Source organism: Hemicordylus capensis, chromosome 5 (genome assembly GCF_027244095.1).
Source record: "Hemicordylus capensis ecotype Gifberg chromosome 5, rHemCap1.1.pri, whole genome shotgun sequence".
Taxonomy (NCBI): Eukaryota; Metazoa; Chordata; class Lepidosauria; order Squamata; family Cordylidae; genus Hemicordylus; species Hemicordylus capensis.
This window is the reverse complement of record NC_069661.1, coordinates 503,094-528,297: the sequence shown is the minus strand read 5'-3', so window position 1 is coordinate 528,297 and position 25,204 is coordinate 503,094. Positions and strand designations below refer to the sequence as shown.

The window sequence follows — 25,204 nt, the reverse complement described above, 5'->3', positions numbered from 1 at the left end:
TGAGCCTGGTCCGGCCCCGGCCCCACCTTGGGCCTCCCTGCCCCGGCGGGGCTCCCTTCCCGGCTCCAGCACCGGCGGCAGCAGAGCTGGGGGGCGCCCGTGCCGAAGAGCAGCAGCAGCAGCAGCAGCAGCAGCAGCAGCAGCTCTGAGCCCCAGGGCCCCGCCCCCCGCGGCCCCCACTCACCCGCAGGCAGTGGCAGAGCGCCTGGAAGCGCTGCTGGTTGGCCTCCAGTTCCTCCCAGTCCAGCCGCCAGCAGCCTGTGGGCCGGATGAGGAGAGGCAGCCCCCAGAGCAGAGACTGGCACAGCCCTTCCGCCTTCAGCGCCCTGCAAGAGCCCAAGGGGGGTGGGGGGGGCTCGGCTGCCGGGTCTGCCCTCGCGCAGGCGGCCCTCCGGGGAGCAGCCCTCCTCCCCTCGCGGGCGTCACGGAGGGTGGTGGGTGCCGAGGACCCCCCTGAGCCTGGAGCTGGCCCTGGGCAAGCCACCAAGGAGTGGCAGTGAGTCCCGAGCCAGGGGGCCACATCCTGCTACTCCCCCAGCCAGGGGCGTAGCTATAATTGAGCGAGAGGATTCAAAGAACACGGGCCCCCAGCTCCTGAGGGCCCTCCAGCTCCATCCCTGCCTATTTTCTTCGTTATCTCCCTCCCTCTGGGGGGCCACCCGAGAGGGATGGACAGGGGCCCCCTCCCCTCGCTAGGCCCCTGGGCCTCCAGCCAACCCCCTTCCCCCTCTCACTTGCTTGGGGGATTCTCATTTCTCTCTGCATGGGCAGGAGCTGCCGAGGACTGGGGCCCCTCCAGGCTCCCCCCCCCCAACAGCAGCCCATGGGAGACAGAGCTGGGCACAAAGCAGCAGGACTCTGAGCTGGGCCAAGGGGGCGGGCAGGGGAGGGGGCCCCCCAGCAGCCCCCAGACACGCTCCGGAGCCCAGCCCACGGGCCTCTCCTCCTGGGGAGCTGAGGGAGGCCCCCGGGGTCTCCGCCTGGAGCGCACGACACAGCACGGGCAGAGAGGGGTGCTGGGGAAGCCAGCCCCCCTTCTTGGGATGGGGCAGGGCCCTCAGGGGAGCCGGTGGGGCTTCCGGCAGGCCAAAGGCCTGGCTCTGCCCTCTGCCCACTCCTGCCACCGGCTCCTTGCCAGGCCAGTAGCCGTGCCCAGCCAGGTACCTGAGGACTCGGAGCCTGCGCGGGGGGGTCCAGCCGTGTCCAGCGGCCATCCAGAAAGGACCGGCCGCCTCCCCGGCTCTTGCTGTGCTGTCCCTGCAGGCCGCCGGGAGTAGAGCCGGGCTGAGCAGCCGCTCCTGGATGTCGCACTTCATGCAGGCTGCAGGGCAGAAGGGAGAGCGCGTGAGGGGGGGCCCTGGGGTGGGGAGCCCGAAAGCCCACGGAGCCCTCTGGGGGGCCTGCCCGTGTGCCCCCAGCCCCGGGGAAGGGGTGCCCCCCGCTGGGCCAAGGAGAATGTGCCCACCACACTCGACTCCTGGATCCTCTGCCCGGTGCCAGGCTCACACCAGGAAGGCAGGGCAGAAGGCCAGCAGGGAGCAAGTGCCCCAAGCCCGGGGAGGCCCTGAGCAGAGGAGCCCAAGGCCTCTCCCCTTGCAGAGGCACCGAGCGAGGGCCACTTGGGGGCCACATCAGAGATGGCAGGCGTGGAGGCCAACGTGGCTCGCAAGCAACCCTGCCGGGCCGCTCCAGGGCGCTTTGCAGAGCCGGCCCTGCGACGGGGTCACGGCGTATCGGCAAAGCGTGCTCCTGCACTTCCTGTGTTGTGTCTCTGCCCTGTCAGCAGGGTGCCGTTTGCATGGCAGATGCCGTGGGTCAGGTTGAATCGCTGTGACGGATTGCGAGACCGCTGCATGTCTGGGGGGCGGGGGGGGCCCCCAAAAAGGTTGCTCTCTTTTCCGGTTGGTTTTGCCAGACGGCTCCCCCTGCTGGTAGCTTCGCTATTTACGTTTTGATTGTGATTGGCCTGAACCGCAGCATCTTGCCACTGTTGAGTGGGAAACTGGGAAGCACCCCACAGAGACTGCCTGCTGGCCTGGCTCCAGGGCCTGGGGCTTCCCACGAGACAGCCCCTCTCCTGAGGCGCCACCCCCCCCCCCAAGCTCCAGGCAGATTGCCACAAGCCGGCTGGATGCTAGACCCCAAAGAAAGGCAACTCACCCAGGCTGGCCTTGGCTGCAGCAGGCAGGAGGAGGTGGAGGTGCTCCTGATCCAGGCCATGGTCATGGAACCAGCCTTTGAAGAAGGTCTCCAAGGCCACCAGGTCATTCTCCACGCTCTGGAGGTCCACGTCTGTGTCCAGGCCCACGGAGGTCTCTGCAGCAGGCGAGAGGACCCCACATGCCAGCCCAAAGCCCTCCACAGCCAGGCTGCTCAGGGCCTCCCTTTCCATGACGGGAGCTGCTGCTTGGGAACACAGGGAGCTGCCTTCTGCCGAGTCAGACCCTTGGGCCATCTAGCCCAGGACTGTCTACCCAGACTGGCAGCGGCTTCTCCAAGGTTGCCGGCAGGAATCTCTCTCTCTCAGCCCTATCTTGGAGATGCTGCCCGGGAGGGAACTGGGAACCTTCTGCGTGCAAGCAGGCAGGGGCTCTTCCTCAGGCCCCATTCCCTGAGTGGAATATCTGACAGTGCTCACACATGTAGTCTCCCATTCAAATGCAAACCAGAATGGACCCTGCTTAGCAAAGGGGACAATTCATGCTTGCTCCCACAAGACCAGCTCTCCTGCTTCATGCTTCTGAAGGTCATTGGGGGTACACCATTGTTGGGTGAGAGGTCCCACTGAAAAGCCACTGGGGTGGTGCACAGGGAGGTGTTGGCTCCTCCAGCCCAACCTGAGAGAGGCCAACCCTCCAACCTCTCCATGCAGCACCCCAATGAGAGGGAGCCCCACCAGCCTCACAGGACACCTTGCTCTGTGATGGAGCTGCCCTAAACATTAGGCGAGGCTTCCTTGGAGTAAACCTGAATCCTCCTCCCTGCAATTAGCAAGAAAGCAATTGCTCTTGCCTTGAGATCCCCGGTTCTACACAGTCTTTTTTCTAAACTAAAAAGCCCCTTGGAGTTATTCACACATGCCTTCATGCATGTACCTGAAGAGCAAATCTGCTTTGCAGCAGATTTGCAAGATGTTTAATTTGGGGGATTAAATGGACAGTTCACAGAGGGTCAGCTCCTCTCTGCAATCCCTGGCAGACCTTTTCCCTGTGCTTTCCCACTGGCTTACTCCGGGTTTTTCCTCCAACCAATCACAAACCACATCAGAGAGGAAGAGAGTGAGAGAGCTTTTTTGTGGTTTGTTTGACAGCTAAGAATGGAAGAGCGGCATGAGGAGCTGCCAAGCAGGCAGATCAAGCAGCAGTGCACTTAACCCGAGCCTGCAGAATCTGACCTGATTTTTATAATGAACCTGCCCTTGTGAGTGAATGTCTTCATCACCTCATGTCTCCCCCCACCCCCACCCCAGACAATGTAAGAGGCAGGGAAGTTTGAAGCAGAAATCAGAGTTTTCTCTGTCATGAAGAACATTGCAGGCTGATAGAATCGGCTCAGACCCAAAGGCCCATGTTACATCCATTTTGTATATCTAAAGCCTAGGGAAACTCCCCTTCATTGAGTTTTGAAAAGCCAAATTACTGGCATGGCCATTCCACACACCAAGGGAGAAGCAACAGAAGCCTCGGATTCCACCCCCCCCACCCCAACCACTGAAACTAGAAGAGTTTTTAAAGCTGGACATACTTTGGGCTAAGCCAGAATGTGCAGCCTCAATTCGGGGAGAAACAGAGTCCTGTCTGCACTGGTCCCTGATAGCCCACAGCTACTTCGGGGTAAATGCAGCTAATATGTGGACTGGCACACTCCATTCTGGAGGAGATTCAAAGTAAAAGCTCTGTGTGTAGTCTCCAGGTGTTCTGGCCTTACCGCATAAGGAAAGTGCTCTAAGCCTCTAATCATCTTGGTTGCCCTCTTCTGCACCTTCCCCTGTTCTATAATGTCCTTTCTGAGGTATGGTGACTAGAACTGTACACAGTACTCCAAATGTGGCCACACCATTGTTTTGTATAAGGGCATTATAACACTCGCAGTTTTATTTTCAATCCCCTTCCTAATGATTCCTAGCATGGAATTGGCCTTTTTCACAGCTGCCCCAATCCCTGGGGGCCCCCACTTCTTAGAGAACTGCCTCTGTTTAGAGAACTGCCCATTCATTCCTACCCCGTTTCTTGTCCTTCAACCAGTTATCAATCCACACCGACACTTGTCCCCTTATCCCTTGACTTGTAAGTTTTCTCAAGAGCCTTTGGTGGGGAACTTTGTCAAAAGCTTTTTGAACTACCAAGTATACTATGTCAACTGGATCACCTTGATCCACACCTGTTGACAATCTCAAAGAACTCCAAAAGGTTGGTGAGGCAAGATTTCCCTTTGCAGAAGCCATGCTGGTTCTCCCTCAGCAAGGTCTATTCTATATGCTTAACAATTTCATCCTTGAGGATGCTTTCCATCAATTTGCCTGGAATAGATGTTAAGCTAACCAGTTTGTAATTTCCTGGATTGCCCCTTGATCCCTTTTTGAAAATCAGTGTTATTGGCTACTTTCCAGTCCTCTGGTACTGAGCCTGATTGCAGGGATAAGATATATATTTTTTGAAGGAGTCCAGCAATTTCACATTTGAGTTCTTTAAGGACACTTGGATGGATGCCATCTGGCCCTGGTGATTTGCTAGTTTTTAAGTTTTTCCAGACAGTTTAGAACATCATCTCTTGTCACTTCTATCTGATTCAGTTCTTTAGCCTCCATCCCCAAAAAGTCTGGTTCAGGAACAGGTATATGCTCAGTATCCTCTGCCATGAAGATGGATGCAAAGAACTCATTTAGCTTCTCTGCAACCTCCATATTGTCCTCCTTAATCCCTTTCACTCCCTCATTGTCTAATGGTCCAACCGCCTCCCTGGCAGGTTTCCTGCTTCTGATGTATTTAAAGAGGTTTTTGTTATTCCCCCTTGATGCTTTTAGCGAAATGGTTCCTCAAACTCTCTTTTCGCCTCCCTTATTGTCACCTTGCATTTCTTTTGCCAGAGTCTTCACAGTCCACCCAACTGGGCCTTCTCTAGCTCTGGTGATCCTGAGAAGTCCTGCCCTGTTGGCTAGTAACAGACCCTTCCTTTTGAAGTGGGCCCTGCCACTGCCCACGGAAGCAGAGGGCCTCAATCCAGGCTGAATCAAAGGGATGAGGATGCAGCTGCTTGAAAAAGGAAGGGATCATGCTGGGTGCGAAGGCAGCTCTGGATTGAGAGTGATGAGCTGCAGGATGTCCCTGCTCAAGCAGCCCCTCTTCCCACCCCAGGGGGAAGCCATGAAGTAATGATTTCTCTTTCTCTCCCCCCACTCCGCCACCCCCGCTCGCCTGCCTTCTAGGGGTGCATCCTGAGAACAGCCACTCACAGCAAGGAAGGCTGAATGGAACAGACAGATGATGGCTCTGGACAGCAGGTGGCAGCTGGGAGCCACGTTTGTTTATTACAGCCCCCCCCCCCCCGCTAATGCCAAGGATGAAATAGAAAGACCCCAGAAAGCGGAAGTTGGTGCTGCCGCTTATCATTAGAAAACAGCTCAGCAGATTGACTTTGAACCTCCATCAATCCTGGCTTCCTGGTGAGATGTTGCTGGTCCGAGTAGGCCATACTTGGCCATACCACTGGGCCGGCTCAGTGGTAGAGCCCATGTGGCTTGCAGGAGACCCCCGGTTCAGGCCCTGGCAACACCCCTAGGGAGGGCTGGGAAAGGCTCCGGCCTGAGACCTGGGAGAGCTGCTGGACCAGACTGCGTCTGATGGGCCAGAGGTGAGGCCTGACTCGGCAGAAGGCAGCTTGCTTGCCATCCCTCGTGACCAGGGGGACTCGGGGCTTTGCCCAGGGCTGTATGGAGAAGCTGGGGAGAGGGAGCTGCCCTGGGGCAGTCTGCAGAGAGCAAGCAAGAGGGGCGGCGGCGGAGGGAGAGCTCCCCCAGCAGAAGAGACACGAAGATCACCGTTAGACAGGTCGGAAGAGCACAAGGAAGGTGGGACTTGCCGGGTTGCATCCAGCGGGAGAGTGGGGTGAAGTCCTGGGGAGGAGAAATCATGGCAGGAGGACGGAGGGAGGGAAGAGGGCTGGAGAGCCAGCTGGAAGCAAGCAGGGGAGGGGGGGAGGGAGGGAGCTGAGCGTAATCCTCCCCAAGATGTCGGACAAGCGCAGCCTCCGTCTTCTGGGGGGCGTTGCGTGTTGGTTTTGAAGGGCAGATTATCTGCACCCTGCTTTCCATCTTTATAGTCCACAAGGCAGCAATGGAGGCAATGCATTTCAAAGCCTCAGAGGACACCTGCATTGTGGAGGCAGCCACGAAGAAGACAACACAGCCACAGAGGCGAGGGCTGCCCGTTCTTGATGCCCCAAATGCCCTCTCTGAGAGCAAGAACAATGGCCGGAGAGAGGAAGCCGAGGAAGCCCACAAGGGAGGGGGCCCGGTGGTCTCCCTGGGAAGGAGGCCCGCCAAGGAGGCACCACCAGCACTGAAGGGGCCCCGCCCCGCCCTGCCCCTTGGACTGCAAGTGGGGGGGGATTTGGAGCAGAGCTTTAGGAGATGACCTGAGGAGGTGTGGGTTGGCCTGGAGGAGGAGGAGGCCCTTAAGGTCTCTGGGCCCCAGCCCGGCCAGGCCACCGAGGGTGCTCGCGCCTCATGGTCACACTCCACACTTTGGTCTCAGGAGCCCGCCGGGAGCCAGGGAACCGAGGCACCGGTGGCCTGAGCTCTTCCACGCGGCATGGCACCGCTGCATTCTGGAGCAGTTGTGGCTTATGAATTCGTGTCAGAGGCAGCAGCAGGCCCCACCCAGCGTGCATTAGGGCGGGAAACCAAGTCCTGCGAGGAAGGCTGGAAGGAGGAGGAGACGGAGCTGGGAGAAGAGAAGCCTCTGGGAGCCTCTAAAGAGCTGCCACAGCCAAGGAGCAGGGGCCTTGTTCTCAGCGGGCAGGCCCAGAGCGAAGGGGCCGCCGGAATGCCAGGAGGCCGAGGAGGATTTCGGCCTGCCTCTCCTCCTCCCCTGAAGGTCTTCAGACAGAGGGGGCTGCAGGGGGCCGGGCCTGCTCCCCTCCACTCGGCATGGTATGATTCTGAGCCAAGCAGGGGTCAGCTCCAGGGCATTCCCCCGTCAGAAGGCCAATGCACACGGCGGCTTCTGGGTGCCTGTTGCCGGCGTTAGGCGGGCCCTGGTGCGGTGGCCATTCGCACAGGGCCTTCCACACCACCCCCCTGGAACGATGCCGCTCGGGAGGCCGCCCGGGAGCAATACTGGCCTCTGCTTGCTGCGGCACGTCCCGGATCGCAGGAGGCGATTCCTTGGAAGGCTGCAGCCACCCCGCTGTCCTGAGCAGAAGGGCCCCCTGTGAAGCTCTGCCCAGGAGGGAGCCCGTCCGCTCCCGCAGCCGGAGGAGCCCCTGGGCTCAAGGGGCGGCAGCCGTCCGAAGGCGGGGCGGGGGGGGGGGGCTGGCCTGGTCTCCGGCAGTCGGTCTGCCACTGACAGCCCAGAGGGACAGGCGGGCTGCTGCTGCTGCTGCTTTCCCCCCGCTCGGGATTCCTGGCCGCTGGGCGAGATGGACGGCTCTCCCTGGCTGCGGGCGGGCGGGGGGGGGGGGGGCAGCCGCTGCAGCAGTCAGGCCAGAAGAGGGCACTCCCCGGCTGGCCTCCCTGGCCTCGGCCCTGGAACACAAGCTGTGGGCCGACCCACTCGCGGGGCGCAGGGGATGCTGAGCCAGTGCCCAGCCCAGAAGGGCCCCTGCAGAAGCAGACCCACCCGACCTGGGGCCAAGAGGGCTGGGCAGGCCCCGGATGCAGGGGGAGGCCAGGAGCTCAACCCCACCACACACACACACTCACTCGCGCGGGCCAGAGCAGCGCTGTCTCCACGGCTCACCCTTGCAGGGCTGTGGCCAGATGTGCCCCACACTGGAAGAGCCCAGCAGAGCCAGTTCTCCTCCAGAGGGTGAGGGTGGCGGTCAGGACACTTGCCCAGCCAGCAGGCAGGCAGGCAGTTAGGGGTCCACCCTGCTCCCTCCCAGGCCTGGCAGGAAGGGCCTGGCCAGAGTCCTTCTGGGCTGCCGTGGGCTCTGGCCACGGGATGACTGCGCCGCCTCCTGGCCCAAGCAGGTGAGTGGCAGTGGCCGAAGAGCTCACTGGCAGCCGGGAGACTCCCAAGAAGCAAGGCCCGGAGGGAGGGAGGGGCAGCTCCCCAGCCCAGCCCCCCCCCCCGCCTGCAGGTCCCTTCCCGCCTCTGAGTCTTTGCTGGCCACAAGGCAGCCCCTCCAGGGCTTGGGGGAGACTCATTCCGGGGCCTGCTGCCACCCAAGCCCATCAATGGCTGCCAGGCTGCTGCTGTGCTCACCATGGCGGCTGCTGCTGCTGCTGCTGGCGGTGGCGGCGGCTCCCTCACCCTCTCCAGCCCGGATGCTCCACTCGGCTTCCTCTGGCGGCTCCCGGCACTCCCCGCTGGAGATCTCAACCACTTGCAATTGCCGGAGGCTGACCAGATCCACACCCCGCAGCCCGGCCTCCAGCTGCTTGACCATCTCCGTGCCAGGCTGGCTGGTCAGGACCGTGATCTGGATGGGAGAGAAGCCGCCTTGCCCTGACTCCCAAGGAGACCCTCCCGTGAGGCCCCTGCCAGCCGGCCCCCCGCTGACCTCCTCCTGGGAATGCCGGGACAGGCCAGGGGGGCAGAGAGAGAGCAGTGGGGGGGGGCTTTCCCATCTCCAGCCCCTTTAATGTTACAAGGGAGGAGGGCTGTGCTGTATGGGGGCTCCTGCCCCCAAAGCCCCCCATCCCGGAGGCCCTAATTCAGGAGCCCATCAGGCTGGGTGGTTCTATGCGGAAAACATCCTCTGGGGTCCCTCCTGCGCTTGGCACCACGCTCCCTCACGCACTCACTCACGTCTTCTGTGCCAGTGGACCTTTGACGGAGCTCGGGACATTCACAAAGGCCTGATGGCTGTGGGGGTGGAGGAGGTTGGGGTGGCGGGGAGGACGGGCCGGGAAGGCACAGTGAGGGTGACTCTAGGAAGCAAGCTCCAGCTGGCAGGGGGTGGGCCAAGGTGGCTCCAGAGATGGCTGGAGGTTTGGTCCCCACCACAGGAGCAAACCACAGGTGCCCTTGGGTCTCCGCTTGTGTGGCCCCTCTGTGTGGAGAGGGGTCAAAAACAAGACTGAGGACAGCGCCCTGAGAGGACTCCTGGCCACAGTGGGCCCTTTGGGAGTCCTGTGCGCTGTTCTGGCGGCTGCTGCAGCTCCAAAGGGCCTTCTATCTAGAGCTGGAGAAGGCGCAGAGGAGGGTGAGCGAGATGACCAGTGGGGCCTGGAGCTGGAGCACCTTCCTTGGAGGGCACCTTGGGGGCCATTCGTTGCGGGCAAAGGCGACTAAGGCAGGGGGCATGCCTGAGGTGTCCCGAGTGCTGCGGGCTGCGGAGAAAGGTGTTCTCCAGGGGCCACCCCCCCCCATGAAAGGAACTGGCAGGGGACACAGAATGGGCAGGAGGGGGCACCAATGCACACAGCACATCCGCTGGGGCGGAACGTGGTGATGGCTACCCGCTCGGGGGGCTTTAAGCAAGGTTTCGGGAGATGCATGGAGGAGCGGGCCATCCCTGGCCACCAGGCTTGACGGCGATAGGCCGACTCCGGGGCCACCGGCACGATTCCTCTGAATCCCAGAGGCTTCTCCTAGGCCACTGCGAGGCCAGGCCAGGGGGCGGCACGGGCTGGCTCCCACAGGCTACCTGGGCTTGGTGGGCTTGACACCTGCCCGCCCCCCCCCCGCTCACCTCCATGGAGCAGCTGCTCAGGCAGGCCCCCGCCCCGCCCCGCCCGGGGTGCTGCTTGAACTGCTGGAGGCCATCCTGCACGGCACGGGCCACCAGGTCCTCCCTGGGCCGGAACGCCCCCTCCACTGGCCAGGCGCGGAGCTCAGCAAGGCAGCTCTGGAGTCGGGCAAAGCTCCCTCTCACCGGCTGAAATGAGAGGAGGAGGAGGAGGAGGAGGAGGAGAAAGTGGGCCCCATCCTCCCTCCCCCCCCCGGACATGAGTGTCTCCTCCCAGGCAAGGGAGGCAGGGGTGGAGGGCCCGGAATGGGAGAGGCCCAGGGCCTGAGCCCACAGAGGCTCCAGGCAGCTCCCTGGAGAGGGTGGGGAAGCGCCAGGGGGGTGGCCTGGGGGGCAGGAAGCACCGCTGGGGGGGGGAGGCGCTCTGGGTCCCTTCTTCCCCGTGGCAGGCTGCAGGCGGAGTGCCAGGTGTGCTGCCTGCCCTGCCCTGCCCTGCCCTGGTGACGGGGCTGGAGGCCAAGGCAGCCAGCTCCGGCCAGTCCACCCCTCTGCGGGCAGCGGAGGCGGCAGAGACCCACGTCTGGTCTGGGCCTGCTTCTGTGGGCCATGGAGAAGGCGCCGGCAGCAGGACCTGGGCACGGCTGCTGCCACTCCTCAGGCGGGAGTGTGGAGGAAAGGGCCTGGCTTCAGGAGGAGGTGGCTGGGCCCGGAGAGCCCTCCTGGGCGCCCCTCTGAGGGCGGGGAGTGGCCCCGGGGGGATTCCGGAGGCTTGATCCTGCACGACGGAGACGGTGGGAGCAAATGAAAGGGTTCTCCACACTCTGCCGGAAACCGCTCTACCGCCAAGACGGACTGTACAGAAGAGAACCACCCACCTGCTGCCCACACAAGGCCTCCCACTGCCCTGCAAACGATTAGCTCAGCAGCCAGACCCAAACCGCCTCCGGCCATCAGCACCAACTCAGGAGACAAATGCTTACAGCGATGCTACACTGGCCAGAGACGTGAGTTTGGGCGCTTGGGTTTAGATACGCCTAGCCTACCGATATACTAAATAAAATACAATACAAGCTGGGAAAGAGGAGATAGCATTGTTGTCCTGACAGCTTTCTGTGCGTCATCGTCATCACCCCCCCCCCCCCCGCCGCTTGAGGCTCCCCTCCCCATGGGGGTGTCAGGGCCAGGGTCACCACGAACACAGAGTGCTGCTCTCCCCATGGAGCACGCTTGGGAGGACATTCCTGACAACTTTCATTTCCATTCCGCTGACATCCATCAAATTGTCTGGCAGTTTTGTGGCTTTAAGATGTTTTGAAGCTTTGAGACCACCATTGGAAATGTGGCCACCGCAGGCCTGACAGCCCGGACGGGTCAGCACCACCCCCTGGCAGCTGGCAGTGCTGTGGCCTCTTGGCCATCTCTAGGGGTGCAGCAGACCTGGCCAAGAAGCACCCCAGACGATACCCCCCCCATATCCTTAACTATTGACAGAGGCCCTTCCCGTCTTTCTGGCTGCAGGGGGGCCCAGGAAGGAAAGTGCACCCTGGAGCAGAGCGGCCAGCCATGCCTCTCGCTGCTTTCCTCCGGCCCCCATGGCTGGAGTCCCTCCACCATCGAGCACCACCAGGGGACGTCACTGGGGCCTCCAGAGCAGTGCTGCCCGCCTGGCCAAGCGGCCCCCCAGCGAGCCAGCAGGGGAGGGGCTGCAGGCCGCAGCACACCGGGCAGGGAAGCCGCGCAAGGCCCTTTCCCTGGTACTACGGTTTTCGTTTCATAAAGCCGCCCCCCCCCGTCATGTTTTAGGTCTGTATATTCTTCGCTTCTGGTTTTGTGCTTCCCTGTCTGCTCTAGGTTTACTTTATTAATAATAGTGCATTACTGTAAATTGTATTTCTGTTTTAATGGGAAGTTGCTTTGAATTTTAAGCAAGATATGAATGTATTAAATAAATACAGCGTTAGAGTTCAGAGGGGTTAGATTGGTTATTTGCCCCCACCTGCTCTGAGATCTGGTGTAGTCTCTAACCTACTTGACATATCCAGTGGCTTCAGATTCAAAACGGATCATGTGGCTTCTCCAGGGGATTAGCAACTCGACACCACCATCCTTGTGTGTGATTTACAGGGGAAAGTTGAGGCGGGAGCTTATCATTAAGGGATTCCGGAGGCTCTGCCAGCTGTATCTGGCCGTTAACTGGAGGAAAGCTGACCCTCCTAAGCAGGGCGGGAGCCTGCGGGGGGGGGGGGGGGCGGCAGAATCCACCAGCGGCAGGCTGGGAGATACAGGCAATGAGGTCCGTGTGATTCCTTCGAGAAATTCCACAGGAAAGGGACAAACCGTTCAACAGTATTGATCTTGGCTGCATTCTCTGGGTTGCGAAGCGAAATCGATCGATAGTGGGAAGCAGATTCTACAGAGAGCTCTAAGGAGGGGCAAGCAAGGGTTCTCCCCGGCCGTCAGGCTGGGCTGCCCGGGCTGCCCTGGGGGGGGCGGGGGGGGCTGGCTGTGGCAGGCCGGGCCTTTCCTTTCTGCCCAGGTGCTCCTGTGGGGAGGCCACGTTACAGAGCCGTGGCCATGTCGCTTTGCTGGAGTCCCCACCGCCAGATGGTCGGGTTTTAGTCGGGCCATGTCCACGTAACGACACAGGGGTCGACTGACATGGGTGTGATGGTGTGCGCCAGTTCTGCACAATTGACCAGGATATTGGATCCAGGATCAGATCTGGGCTAGTCATCTGTCAGGACGCCCTGACCAGGATCCACAGCTCGTGTGAACCTGTGCCTCTCGCTGACCCTGGCGACCGGCACATGCTGCAGCCTCACCAGAGCACTGCCATAGACGCCCGTGCCCAGAGTGGACCATGCCTGCCAGGGCCGGATTAAGCTAGTGCGGGGCCTGTAGCATATGTTATAAAGGGGCCCTAAATTTTAAAGAATGCACATAAATATTAAAACATAAATTATTTACTTGCATAGTAAAGTAATGCAATTTTTTCATCTGCTAATTTTGGCGTATGGGAAACCTAGCCACAAACTCACACTTCCTACCACAACAGTGAACATTTATATGCAGTTTTTCAATCAAAATTCTCAAAGTGGTTTACATAGAAAAATAAAGAGTGGAGAGATGCTTCTCTGCCTCCAAAGGGCTCACGCTCTAAAAAGAAAAATGTGGTCGGCAACAGCAACAGCCACTGGACAGATGCTGTGCTGGGCCTTCTCTTAAAAGGCACATTTAGCAGAAAAGGGATATTTATATTAAAAGGGAAGCTGGGCATGCAGGGTCCTCGAAAACGCGGGGGGGGGCGTAGCCAATGCCACCTTTGCTACTGTGTTAATCTGCCATAGCGCTGCCACTCTAGCCTCCCACCCCACACTCCATGGCCATATAGCCAGAACACCTTTGGCTCCATCGTGCCTGGCAATGCATCCTCATCCTCATCCTCCTTGCCTGACATGCCCGCATACAGCTGCCCCAACACCCACACTCCCAAGGCCCCTTCAAGCTCTAGCATAGCATGCCATGGCCAGCAGTGCAGCCCCACACCCCACTGACATATGCCAGGAGGAGGGAGGGAGACCTGGCTGCTCATGCATCAGTGCCCAGTGCTGGGATGCGGCTTCTCCACTTGGGGGGATGTGCGCAATATGCAAACAGGGCAAGATGGGGATGGGAAGGGTGGCACAGGGGGCCCCCGGATGCCTCTTTGCCAACCATGTCCCGGCTGGTTCCATTGTTGACCAGGGGAAGTCAGGGGCCTAAGCCCCCTCCAGAAGCGGTGCTCTCCATTTGGGCGCTGGGGAAGGCCACCATAAGGTGGGGGCCCATTCACTTGCCGGAGCAGGGAGGAGATGCCGAGCGGATTGGGAGGGAGACAACTGATGGGTGGGCATGCTCATGACAACACAAGGACAGCCCTGCTGGATCAGGCCCAAGGCGGGCCCTCTCTAGCCCAGCATCCGGTTCCCCACAGTGGCCCACCCGAGGCCTCTGGGAAGTCTACAGGCGAGGGCACACCCTGGCTCCCTCCTGCTGTAGCTCCCCTGCAACTGGGACTGAGAGGCATCTTGCTTCTGAACCTGGCGGTGGCCAATAACTGTCCAGACTAGGAGCCACTGATAGACCACTGCGCATGTGCCGAACCCTTTCAAAACTATGCAAGCCAGCGGGGAGAGCCAGGGGTCCCTGAGGGGGGTGCTGTCCCTTCGCCTCCTGCCAGCTGCTTAACTCACCGTGGCTGTCTGTAGGGAATGGTCCCTCTTGGGAGCAGACTGCAGACTGTGCCCCCAGGGCGGGCGGGCAGGCAGGCACCACAGACGGTGCTGCCTAGGTTGCCCCCGGGAGGGTCCCTAGGCTGGCCTAACCCAACCCTGTCTGACTGCACAGCCCGCCTGCCGGCCTAGGCCAGGACACAGCCCCTTCCCCCTCCCTGTCGGGCTGGCCCGGGTGATCTCCCCAGCAGGGAAGGGGTCGAGGCACTTGGGCAGCAGCCCCACCTCCCCCCGCCTGTGCGGTGAAGGAAGCCTGGCTGGTTATGCCCTGATGGCTTCCCGGGGGAGGGCAGCAGCGCCAGGGGCAGCACAGGGCTAGCACAGTGGCTACGGCTGCGGCTGCGGCTCTCTCCAAGAGAAGTCCTCCAAGCCGTTTACAGAGAAAAACAAGGCAAAGAACGCGGCGGCCAGACTTCCATGCGGGTCCCTGCCGGGAGGCTAAAGGCTGCCGCTGTGGTCTGGTCCCCCAGAGCCCCTAGCTGGGACCACGGGGGGCGGGGGGGGCCCACACCGCAAATGGATGGTCTTCTGGGCACACCCATGGACGCAGCTGGCCTCCGGGGCCAGGGAAGGGGCCACGAGAAGCGACGTTCTGTTCAGAGAGGCTTCTTCTTCTTCTTCTTCTTCTTTGTGGATTTGGAGTGAAACCTCCGTCCCGCCCGCCCCCCCCCCAGGCCTCCACCCTTTGCTAGGATTGTTCATTCAGGAGCGGGGGCCAGGAAGGGGGCTGGCAGGCGAGTGGGGTGCTGGGGGCCCTGGCCAGACCACTGGGCCTGCAGCCCTGGCTCGAAGCTGCCGATTGGGGCAAGCATCGGACTCTGGCCTAGCCACAGCCGAAAGGAATTGATGGGGGGCCCCTCCCATCCCCCCCTGAAGCACCTGCAGCAAATCCCACCCGCAGCCCCACTGCTCAGCGAGAGGAAGGAAGGCCTGGCCGAGGGGGGGGGGCGGACAAGCTCTCCATGGGTGCCACATTCCCAGGGCAGCTGGAGGAGAAAAGGGGGCAGGGAGCCAGGGAGGCCCCATCAGGGCAGAGAGGCGGCTGCGGCAGCCGGAGCCAAATCCCCCGCCAGGTGGCCAGCGCAGACCCGAGTCCAGGGAAGGGGGAGCCCCGGGCCCCGGAGAGGGTCTCCTCGGCAGCCCTCCCGGAAGCACCTCCAGGCCCGCCGCCCCGCCCCGCCCGGCACTCACCACCAAGGGCAAGAGGCACTCCTGCCGGCCCTGGGCCGCCACGTAGAGGCTGAGCTGGGAGAGGCGGGGAGGGCCCGCCAGGCTGCAGGCCAGAGAGAAGACGTTCTCCAGGGCTTGGCAGAGATTGGGGCAGAGGTGGGCCCAATGCGGGGGGCGGATGTCCACCACCAGGATGCGCGGGGGCTGCCAGGAGCAAGCAGCGGGGGGGCCTGGGCTGGCAGCCCCCCCTCCTCCTCGCCTCCCAGAACTCATGCTGCTGCTGCTGCTGCTGCTGCTCCAAGCGGCCTGCCTGTGAGGGGAGAAGCAGAGAGCTGGCATGAGCAGGAGGACTCCCTGCCACATGACCTGTGGGGAGGGGGATAGACCTGGAGGCGGCCAGGGGAGGAACAGGGCAGGGAATACCAACATTATATGCTTTTTAACTTTTGTAAAGCACCTTGGGATTGTTTGTCATGAAAGGCGGCATACAAATTTAACAAGAAATAAAAAAAATAAAAATCAATCAATCACCACACACTCAGGCATTCGCCATTTATTTAGTGTGGGGGGTGACGGGGGGGGCAACCGTCTGTATGCTCACAGGGGAGGAGCAGGCTGAAGGCAGCAAGTCCCAAACTGGCCCCACAGGGAGTGAGCAGCAGGGCCTGTCCCCCCCCCCAAAACCCCCCGCTGCCCTTGGGGCAAGGGAAGAAGAGAAGGGCCAGGATGCACATCAGGCGTCCGTCTCCTCCTCGGCTCTGCGGACTCCCTGGGGCCACTCCCAGGCGACAGTGCTTTGGCCCGTGAATCCCCCCACCCCCCTGCCTCTTTTCTCCACCATTTATCCCATGATAGGTGGAGAAACATCAAGAGCCCAAGTGCGCACATGTGGCCCTGGCCCCAACTCATTCCAGAGGCAGGAGGCAGGTTCTGGGGCTGCCCTATCCCAGCTGCACAGCAGCAGGCGTGGGGTCTGGGGCGGTGTGCTCTCCTCTGAAGGAAGCTCCAGCCACAACCAGCAGGCCTGCTGCGGGGATCAGGAGAGCGAACGGGGGGCGTTAAACTGCCGAGCAGCCGGCTGCCAGTTCAGTTCCATCATGCGCAGAGGGCCCCGCGCAGCCCCTGAGCTGAGCGCCCACCAGCCGGACAGCCGTCTCTGATAAGCCAGGGGGGTGGGGGGTGGGGGCTCAGCAGCACAAGACACACACACACACTACACACACGCACACACCCGGCTTGCCCCCCCACATTCCGTCCAGCTCCTTTTCACACACACAACCTGGGCTGCAAAGAGCTGCAGAAGTGTGGTGCGCTCAGGACTCCCGGATGAGGCTCCTTAGAAGGGGCTTGGTGTGCTAGGCCAGAGAGCGGGCAGCCAGCCCTTCCTCACCACCCAGACAGAGCCCAGGGGCTGCGGCTGGGCCAGGCCTGGGACCTGCCCCTTGTTAGCAAAGCAGGAGATCTTCCGCTCGGAGGTGTGGAAACAAAAGGCTTCTGCTCCACCTGGAGGACTCGCCACTGAAGGTCTTGGCAGCATTGCCTGCTGGCATTCGGGGAAAGAAAGCACGTTGCCAGGACCAAGGCAGCTCCAAGGAGGGCGGAGGGGCCGGGAGTCCAACCCCCCCCCCCAAGCACATTGCAGTGACTGCAGTGACTTAGCTGGCATCTCCGCCAATGCAGAGCATGAATGAGGAGGGACACCAGGGACTTTTACACACAGCAGGTTTGACCACAAGTTTACGGGGGGGGGCTTTACTGAGAACTCAAAGTTGTCCCCACAAATAGTGGGGACCACAATGCCACAAACACCACAAATAGTGGGTTTTTAAAAAAAAAACTCTGGTTATTTATTTATTTGTTTATATTGTTAAATTTATAAGCTGCCTTTCATTAAGAAAATATCAAGGCAGCTCACAATAAAATTTTAAAACACAATTATAAAAAAGACACATTAAAAATATTGAGCTAAAAAGTATAGAAACAAATCTGATTAAAAAAATAAATAAATCAAAACACAAGCATTAAAACAGTACATATAAATCGGGTTACCCTCTAACGCACAGTGAAAAACCCAAATTGTGTGTTAACTGCCACAGGGTTAAGGCTCACAGGGACTTTGGGGTAAATCTAGCCAATATGTGAATGCACCCCCCCTGTTCTGGAGGAGAGGCAAGTTAAAGGGCTTCAAAAGCCCCCTGTGAAAAGCTTCCAGGGCGTTTTCCAGATCACAGGCTACAACAGTTTTGCAACGTGTCCGTTAAGTGTCCTTCTGCACTTCTCGTGCTGTGACACCGCGGTCACTGCACTGTCACCAGGATGCCGTCCATATTTGCGATGGCTTGGTTCGGGTTTTATTGATGCGTTTTGGCCCTGTAACGTTGCAAAAATGTTAGAGGAAAGTGCTGTGTATTTCTGTTGTATGGAGGCTTGCACCATGTTTGATGCGCTGCAGCACTATGTGATCTGGACGGTTCACTTGGATTTGCTGATTTTTACAGCTCCTTTCTGTCCATTCCTGAAATAATGTTGCCGCTCATGTAAAATTATTATTTTTAAAAAATTTCAACACAAGTTCTTGTGCAAGGGTGCAACCCACAGTGGTGCAAGGGTGCAACTCATTTCTCATCTGCTTTCGGCTTTTGATTTCCATTGCTCATGTTTTCCATGAAGACTTTAATGGAAGAGGGGGCCTCCGAAGCCCTCTAGGTCCGGGCTGATTTTGGACCTAGGTGCTCCACTGGTATTGAAGCCATGCACTGGCTTCAACACAGAGGTTGCCCTCCTCCTTCGGACACAGAGATGGTCTCGCCTGGTTGTGCTGCAGACCCTGAGCCCATCATCGGAAGTGCCCGGAGCAGGGCAAGCGGGCCAGGTGAGCTGCCAGCCCTGGCTGTGCAGAGACACATGATGACCAAGGGGGGACAACAAGAGGGAGCTGGCCACGTCAGCCTCTGCTGGAACCCTTGCCATGCTTGGGAACGACAGGCTCGGCCTACACAAAGGAAGAGCCAGGGAAGGGGCGCTGAAGGGCCACCCAAAGGACGGGCGGGGGGAGGGGGGAGGTCAGAAGGTCTTCCCTTTGAGGAAAGGCTGCAGTGTTTGGGCCTTTTGAGCACAGTGGGTGGGGTGGGGTGGGGTGGGGTGATAAAGGTATCTTTAGAAAATGATCCACGTGGAGACAGTGGAGGGTTTTCACGCTCTCCTGCAGGGCAGCCCTTCCAGGAAGAAGGGTGAGGCAGTCGCCTCGGGCACTGGGGCAGGGAGGGGTATGGGGGGGAAGTGCCAGAGGGCCCCCCCCCAGTTGCTATCCTGACATTCTCCCCTGCTCCTGCCCTTCCTGGCCCTGCTGAAGCACACCTCTTCTTCCCTGCTGCCAACTTGAGTGAGGAACACGCCTTCCACCACTGCCTGGCTCAGTCGCATCACCCAAGACTGGCTGCAAGCTGCTGCGGCTGCTGCTGCCGCCACCTTGGCAGCACAGAATGCCAGGCAGAGAATGCCCACAGAGGCGGGGTGTGCCTTGTGTGTGTGTGTGTGTGTGTGTGACATTTGCCTCAGGCCACAAAATGTCTTGGGCTGGCCCTGCTCTCTCCCAGGAGACAAGAGCTCTAGGAGCTCAGCGGTGGGGAGGAATCTGTGCGTCGATCTAGTTTAGGGGAAACGAGATTCTCTAGGTTAGGGCTGCCCAACTTGGGCACTCCTGCAGATCTTGGACTACAAGCCCCATAATCCCTGATGGCTCGGGATGAAGGAAATTGTAGTCCCAAAACAGCTGGAGGGTCAAAGTTCCACAGCCTTGTTTTAGGCAACCTGCATGATCGTGAAAATATAGGTGAAGCACAGATCAGAGGGACCAGGAGGTTTTTCATACCTGTGACCCGACTTTAGTTCTTACTCCTCCGGAATGGAGGTGTGCGTTCACATATTGGCCAAATTTACCCCAAAGTCCCCGCGAGCTATTGGAGAACACCTCACACACAATTTGGGGTTTGTTTGTTTTTATTGTGCATTAAGAGTGTAGCCCAATTTATATCTGGGGTAAACAAATCCACTTTTTGCGTCGGTTTTTTTGGGCAACTTTGAACTCAGAACTCAGGCCTCGCAGAAAACCCGATGAAAGCCTGCTGTCTGGGAAAGGTCCAGGAGGCGAAGCATGGCCAGGCCCCACAGGGGACTGTGGCCACTTTTCCTCTGGAGAGCCTGCAGATCGAAGCACTGACCGAATGGAAGCCCTGGCTCCCGAGGCAGGCCACCTGCGACTGCCAGAGGTTAGGGGTCGACCACACCTGCCTGTGAATTCCCCGGGGCGGGGGGCATCTGGCTGGCCACTGAGGAAGACCATACCCTGGGCTTGATGGGGTGAGCTTGCCAGGCAATCTACGTGATGTTCCCGAAGAGGACTAAGAGGACGAACGCCCTTCTCCAAATCTACGGTGCAGCCACATTTGAAGTACTGTGTGCAGTTCTGGTCACCATATCCTAAGGAGGGCATTACAGAACTGGAGAAGGTGCAGAAGAGGGCAGGCAACCCAGATGGTCAGGGGCCTGGAGCGCCTTCCTTAGGAGGCAAGGCTACAGCATCTGGGGCTCTTTTGTTTAGAAAAGATATGACTAAAAGGAGACATGATCGAGGTGTATAAAATTATGCATGGAATAATAGAGAGAGTGGACAGAGAGAAATTTTTCTCCCTCTCTCACAGCTCTTGAACCAGGAATCGTTCCATGAAACGGAAGGCTGGGAATTTCAGGACCGACAAAAGGAAGTACTTTTTCACACAGCGCATAGCTAACCTATGGAATTCTCTGCCACAAGATGTGGTGACAGCCACTAGTCTGGATGGCTTTAAAAGGGGCTTAGGCAAATTCATTTTGGAGAGGTCTATCAACGGCTACTAGTCTGGTGGCTGTGGGCCACCTCCAGCCTCAGAGGCACGATGCCTCTCTCAATATCAGTTGCAGGGGAGCAACAGCAGGAGAGAAGCCATGTCCTCCTCTCTTGACTGTGGGCTTCTGGTGGGCCACTGTGGGAAACGGATGCTGGACTGGATGGGCTTCCTTGGGCCTGATCCGGCAGGGCTCTTCTTCTGTCCCTGTGGGAGGAGAGCTGGTCTCGAGGAAGCAAGCATGGATCGTCCCCTTTGCTAAGCAGGGCCCACCCTGGGTTCCCTCTGAATGGGAACACTGAAAGAGATCCCCCTTAGCGGGTGGGGCTACTCCGGGAAGAGCATCTGAGAGCCAGCGTGGTGTAGTGGTGAGAGTGCTGGACTAGGGCCAGGGAGACCCGAGTTCAAATCCCCCTTCAGCCATGAAACCAGCTGGGTGACTCTGGGCCAGTCCCTTCTCTCTCAGCCTCACCTACTTCACAGGGTTGTTGTGAGAAAGAAACCTAAGTCTGTAGTACTCCGCTCTGGGCTCCTTGGAGGAAGAGCGGGGTGTAAAATGTAATAAATGAAGAAATAAAATCTGAGCGTCTGGTTCCCTCCCCGGCAGCATCTCCAAGACAGGGCTGGGAGAGAGAGTCCTGCCTGCAGCCTGGGAGAAGCCGCTGCTGCCAGTCTGGGTAGACAACCCTGAGCGAGATGGAGCCGGGGCGTAGCTGGGGGGGGCCCCTGTCCATCCCTCTCTCTGGTGGCCCCCAGAGGGGGGGAGATAATGAAGAAAGCGGGGGGGGGGTGCTGGGGGGGGGCCCTGTTCCGTGAACCTCTCGCTCAGTGAGAGCTGCACCCTGACGCCTCCGCTGACCCCCCCACCCCCCCCCACCCCACCCCCACCCCCGGCCGGCCCTCCTGCTCACCTGCTGCGCCAGCCAAGGAGGAGGGAGCCGATGGTGCCGCCGGCCTGGTCCAGCCCCACACGCAGCCAGCAGACCTAGGAGGAGGGAGGGAGGGAGGGAGGGAGGGAGAGGAGGCGGTGAGGGAGGCGGCTGCGCCTGGGGAGGAGAGGGGCACAGCCCGCCTCACCGCCCTCCTCCAAGGGGGCACCCCCCCCACCCCACCCCCCGCCTGGGGGCTGCCGCCCACCCGCTCCTGCTGCCCACCAGCAGCACTCTGGGGGGGGGCTGCCGGGGGGGGGCAGGCCTGGCCCTGGAGAGGGGAGCCCCCCACCCCACCCCCAACACTCAGCCCAGCCGCCGCCGCCTCACAAAGAGGAAGCCCCCCCCCGGCCGAGACACCCCCCCCACCCCCACCAGGCAGGCCTCCCTGCCGGGGCCTGGAGTAGGCCTCCCCTCCAGGCCGGGTGCCAGGAAAACGGAGGCAGCGGCTCCCTTGCTGGGCCCAGGACTTCAAGGCCGGGCGACGGGCGGCCTCTTCTGGGGAGCAGGCCTGGCCCCGGAGGAGTCTCCTCCCTGCAGCGGCCTGACCCAGAGCGACCCCCCGCCCCCCTCAGCGGAGACAGGAGACCCCAGGGGGCTCCCCCCCCCACGCACTCTGGCCCTCAGTGGCCCCCCCACCCCACCCCACACACAGGGCCAAGAAGAAGCCTCCCTGCCACGGAGAGGAGCCACAGGGGGGGTGTGTGGGGGGGGCTGGGATGCCTCCACCCCACAGCAGGACCGGAGGCCTTGGCGCTGCTGCGGCAACCCTGAGGGAGGCCCCCCACCAGGCAGCCCCACGCGGCGGGGGGGGGGTTGTCTCCTGGGGCTGACTGGGGCCCCCTGGGCTCCCCCCCCCTCACCAGAGAGAAGCCAGACGCTGCAGGCACCAGCCAGAGATGCCTCCCCCTCCCCGCTGCCCCCCCCCCGGTCAGGGCAAGGTGTTGCTATAATTGAACACTGGGCGGGGGGTGCATGTTGTTATTGTTGTTATTATTATTATTATTTATTCATTCATTCATGCATTCGATTTCTATACCGCCCTCCCAAAAATGGCTCAGGGCGGTTTACACAGAGGAATCATAAATAAATAAGATGGCTCCCTGCCCTCGAAGGGCTCACAATCCAAAAAGGAACACAAGACAGACCCCAGCAACAGCCACTGGAGGGATGCTGGGCTGGGGCTGGAGAGGGCCAGGGACTCCCCCCCTGCTGAAAAAAGAGAATCACCACGTGGAAAAGGGGCCTCTTGGCCCAGTTAGCAGGGCTAGGGCCCCTGGGCCCCCCCTGAGGGAGGCCCCCCCCAGCTGGGTGACCGCTCAGTTTCACTGCTGGCGTCGTGTGGCGGCCCTATGACGGGACCATAGTAGGCAATCAGAAAAATGTTTCTGAGGCTGAGCCAGAGGAACTCATGCACACAAGTGCACGTGTGTGTGGAAGAGTCTGCAGAGGTGCACCTAGGTCATTTGGGAGCCCGGACCTCAAGGCTTTTGGAGGCCCTCACCCACCCACCCACCCACCCCGTATTTTGAACACATTTTTAATGTGACCACACCACCTGGGACAGACTAGAAAGGATTTGGGGGCCCCCAGGGGGTGTAGAGGCCCTGGACTTTGGCCCCCGCAGTCCAGGGGTAAGGGCGCCTCTGCGTGTCTGCATGCAGGGGGAACATGGGATTTTATTTCTTTGCACAGCAGCAAGAGAAAGAAGGGGAAACCCGTGACCTCTGCCTCCTTCCAGAGCAGGGACCTGGCGGCCACCCAGCAGTTTAGGGGCCTGGCTGCTACCAAGGCCCCAGCCTGTGCTTTTGAAAGGGAGGCAGGCAGGTGTGCACAGCAGCTGGGGAGGAGGGGAGGCAGCGGAGATCCAGCTGCCACTCAGCAGACCATCCCTGCTGGCGCCTCCGACACCTGGTTGGGTCACTGCACGCACAGAGGATGGGGAAGAAAGGGGAGCAGGCCCAGCTCCCCAGACCTCCCTGATTTCTGGCCGTGTGGACCGCTGCAGGAGTTTGGCCCAGGGCCCTGTCCCGCCTCCCTCCTGGCCAAGCGGAAGACCCAGACCGGCCGGCGACGCTTCCCGCCACCAGAGGAGCACATGTCCAAAGAGCCGCGGGTGAGGAGATGGGGCTGCTTGCCCAGCAGGCCGGCTCCTTCCTGGGCCTGCCCGTCAGGAATCCTCTCCCGGTTCGGCTGTCAGGGATCCCGGGAGCTCCCAGAGGGGGGCTCTTGTGTTCTCTGTTGCAAACAAGGGGCAGCCATTGAGGTGTTTAACGACGATATTTGTAACGGCTTCATTAGGGTTACAATCACGGGTGAAGGTGAACTATCCTTCCTGGCTTTTCTTCTGACAATTGGCCCTTCCATGTGTGAGAGAAGAGTCCTGACAAAGTTGTACTCTTAAACAGTCCGGAAAACCTATCTCTGAAATCGGGCTCTGTACCAGAGGACTGGAGAGTAGCAAATGTAACACTGATTTTCAAAAAGGGACCCAGGGGCGATCCGGGAAATTACAGGCTGGTTAGCTTAACATCCGTTCCAGGCAAGTGGATGGAAAGCATCCTCAAGGATAAAAGTGTAAAGCACCTAGAAGAACAGGCCCTGCTGGGAGAGAACCAGCATGGCTTCTGCAAAGGGAAATCTTGCCTCACAAACCTTTTGGAGTTCTTTGGGAGTGTCCACAAGTGTGCGGATAAAGTTGACATTATATACCTGGACTTCCAAAAAGCTTTTGACAAAGTTCCTCATCAAAGACTCCTGAGGAAACTTAGCAGTCATGGGATAAGGGGACAAGTACATGTGTGGGTTGCTAACTGGTAGCACAGGAAACAGAAAACAGAAGGTAGGCATAAGTGGAGAGTTCAGTGCTGGCATGTGTAAAGTGATACACATTGGAACGAAACAACACCTGGGGCTCTTTAGTTTAGAAAAGAGACGACTGCGGGGAGTCACGATAGAGGTCTATAAAACCATGCATGGTGTGGAGAAAGTGGACAGAGAGAAATTGTTCTCCCTCTCCCATAACCAGGGGCCATCCCATGAAATTGATTGCCAGGAAATCTACGACCAACCAACAGAAATACTTTTTCACCCAACACATAATCCACTTGTGGAATTCTCTGCCACAAGAAGTGGTGACAGCCCTGGATGGCTTGAAGAGGGGTTTGGCTAACTTCATGGAGGAGAGGTCTATCAATGGCTACTAGTCAGAGGGCTACAGGCCACCTCCAGCCAGTTGCAGGGGAGTCACAGCAGCAGCAGAGAGGGCCTGCCCCTTCCAACTCCTGCCTGTGGCTCCCAGTGGCATCTGGTGGGCCACTGTGTGAACAGGATGCTGGGCTAGAGGGGCCTCCTTGGGGGGCCTGATCCAGCAGGGCTGTTCTTCTGTTGTGAAGGCCGGTTTCTGTGAGGCGGCCGCATCCCCTCTTCCATGCCACAGTCCTGCCCGTATTGTCCTGGGCCTGCTTCCCGAGGGTAGCCTCTGGGGATGTTGTGAATCTGCGTCTTTCCCAGAGCTGTCTGATGAAGAGCCTTCAACTCTTCCTTGGGTCCAAGCAAGGGCTTCTACCCTCAGAGTCGAAATGCTTCGTGGGCTTCCCCGGTTCGTGTGGGAAAGTGCTCAGACTGCCTTGCATTGAGCTTGCTGGGACTTATTTATTTTTTTAAACGGGGGTTGTCTGGCAATGGAAAAGAGTGCGCAAAGCCCCCTTCCCATGCTCCCAAAGAAAGCGGCTTCTGAGAGCACAGAGGGGGCCGGAGAGCCCTCTTCCGCTTCCCAGCAGATCTCTGCATTGCCCTCCTTCAAAGGGAATCCACAGTCCTTGCGGGGGGGGGGGGGGGAGGCCAGCCCTGAGGTGTGGCAGTCTGCTGCTCCAGGCAGCCTGTGGCGATGCACCGCGGAGACACACAGAGCTGACCCCGCCCCCAGCATCTGTCGCTAATCTGGCCGTGGCTGCCGCTCTGGACCTGCTGCTGCTGCTGCCTCGAACCCAGGCAGCCTTTGATCGGGCTTTGACCTACATTCTCCCCTTCCCGAAGAGGAAGAGCTGCTTAAAAAGCCGCTCAGCAGCAGCAGCAGCAGCGTCAGAGGCAACCC

At 59.7% G+C, this 25,204-nt stretch overlaps 1 protein-coding gene across 9 annotated transcripts in view; it reads right to left on the bottom strand.

Annotated features, from left to right (window-relative positions):
- The window catches only part of M1AP (meiosis 1 associated protein), a 28,910-nt gene that overhangs the window by 1,442 nt on the left and 2,264 nt on the right, over nucleotides 1–25,204 (bottom strand). For 2 of the 9 annotated variants that reach the window (XM_053255674.1, XM_053255683.1), the window contains exons 1-8: nucleotides 21,317–21,418; nucleotides 21,091–21,164; nucleotides 15,318–15,606; nucleotides 9,859–10,044; nucleotides 8,427–8,643; nucleotides 2,161–2,316; nucleotides 1,165–1,321; nucleotides 185–326 (exon numbers count right to left, since the gene is read on the bottom strand). In XM_053255674.1, coding sequence (XP_053111649.1) covers nucleotides 185–326; nucleotides 1,165–1,321; nucleotides 2,161–2,316; nucleotides 8,427–8,643; nucleotides 9,859–10,044; nucleotides 15,318–15,569 — 1,110 coding nt within the window. In that variant the 5' untranslated portion in view covers nucleotides 15,570–15,606; nucleotides 21,091–21,164; nucleotides 21,317–21,418. Of the gene's footprint in view, nucleotides 1–184; nucleotides 327–1,164; nucleotides 1,322–2,160; nucleotides 2,317–8,426; nucleotides 8,644–9,858; nucleotides 10,045–15,317; nucleotides 15,607–19,640; nucleotides 19,768–21,090; nucleotides 21,165–21,316; nucleotides 21,419–21,483; nucleotides 21,629–21,761; nucleotides 21,862–21,971; nucleotides 22,023–22,338; nucleotides 22,396–25,204 lie in introns of those variants that run through there. The other 7 variants (XM_053255676.1, XM_053255679.1, XM_053255681.1 and 4 more) reach the window with 6 other exon arrangements.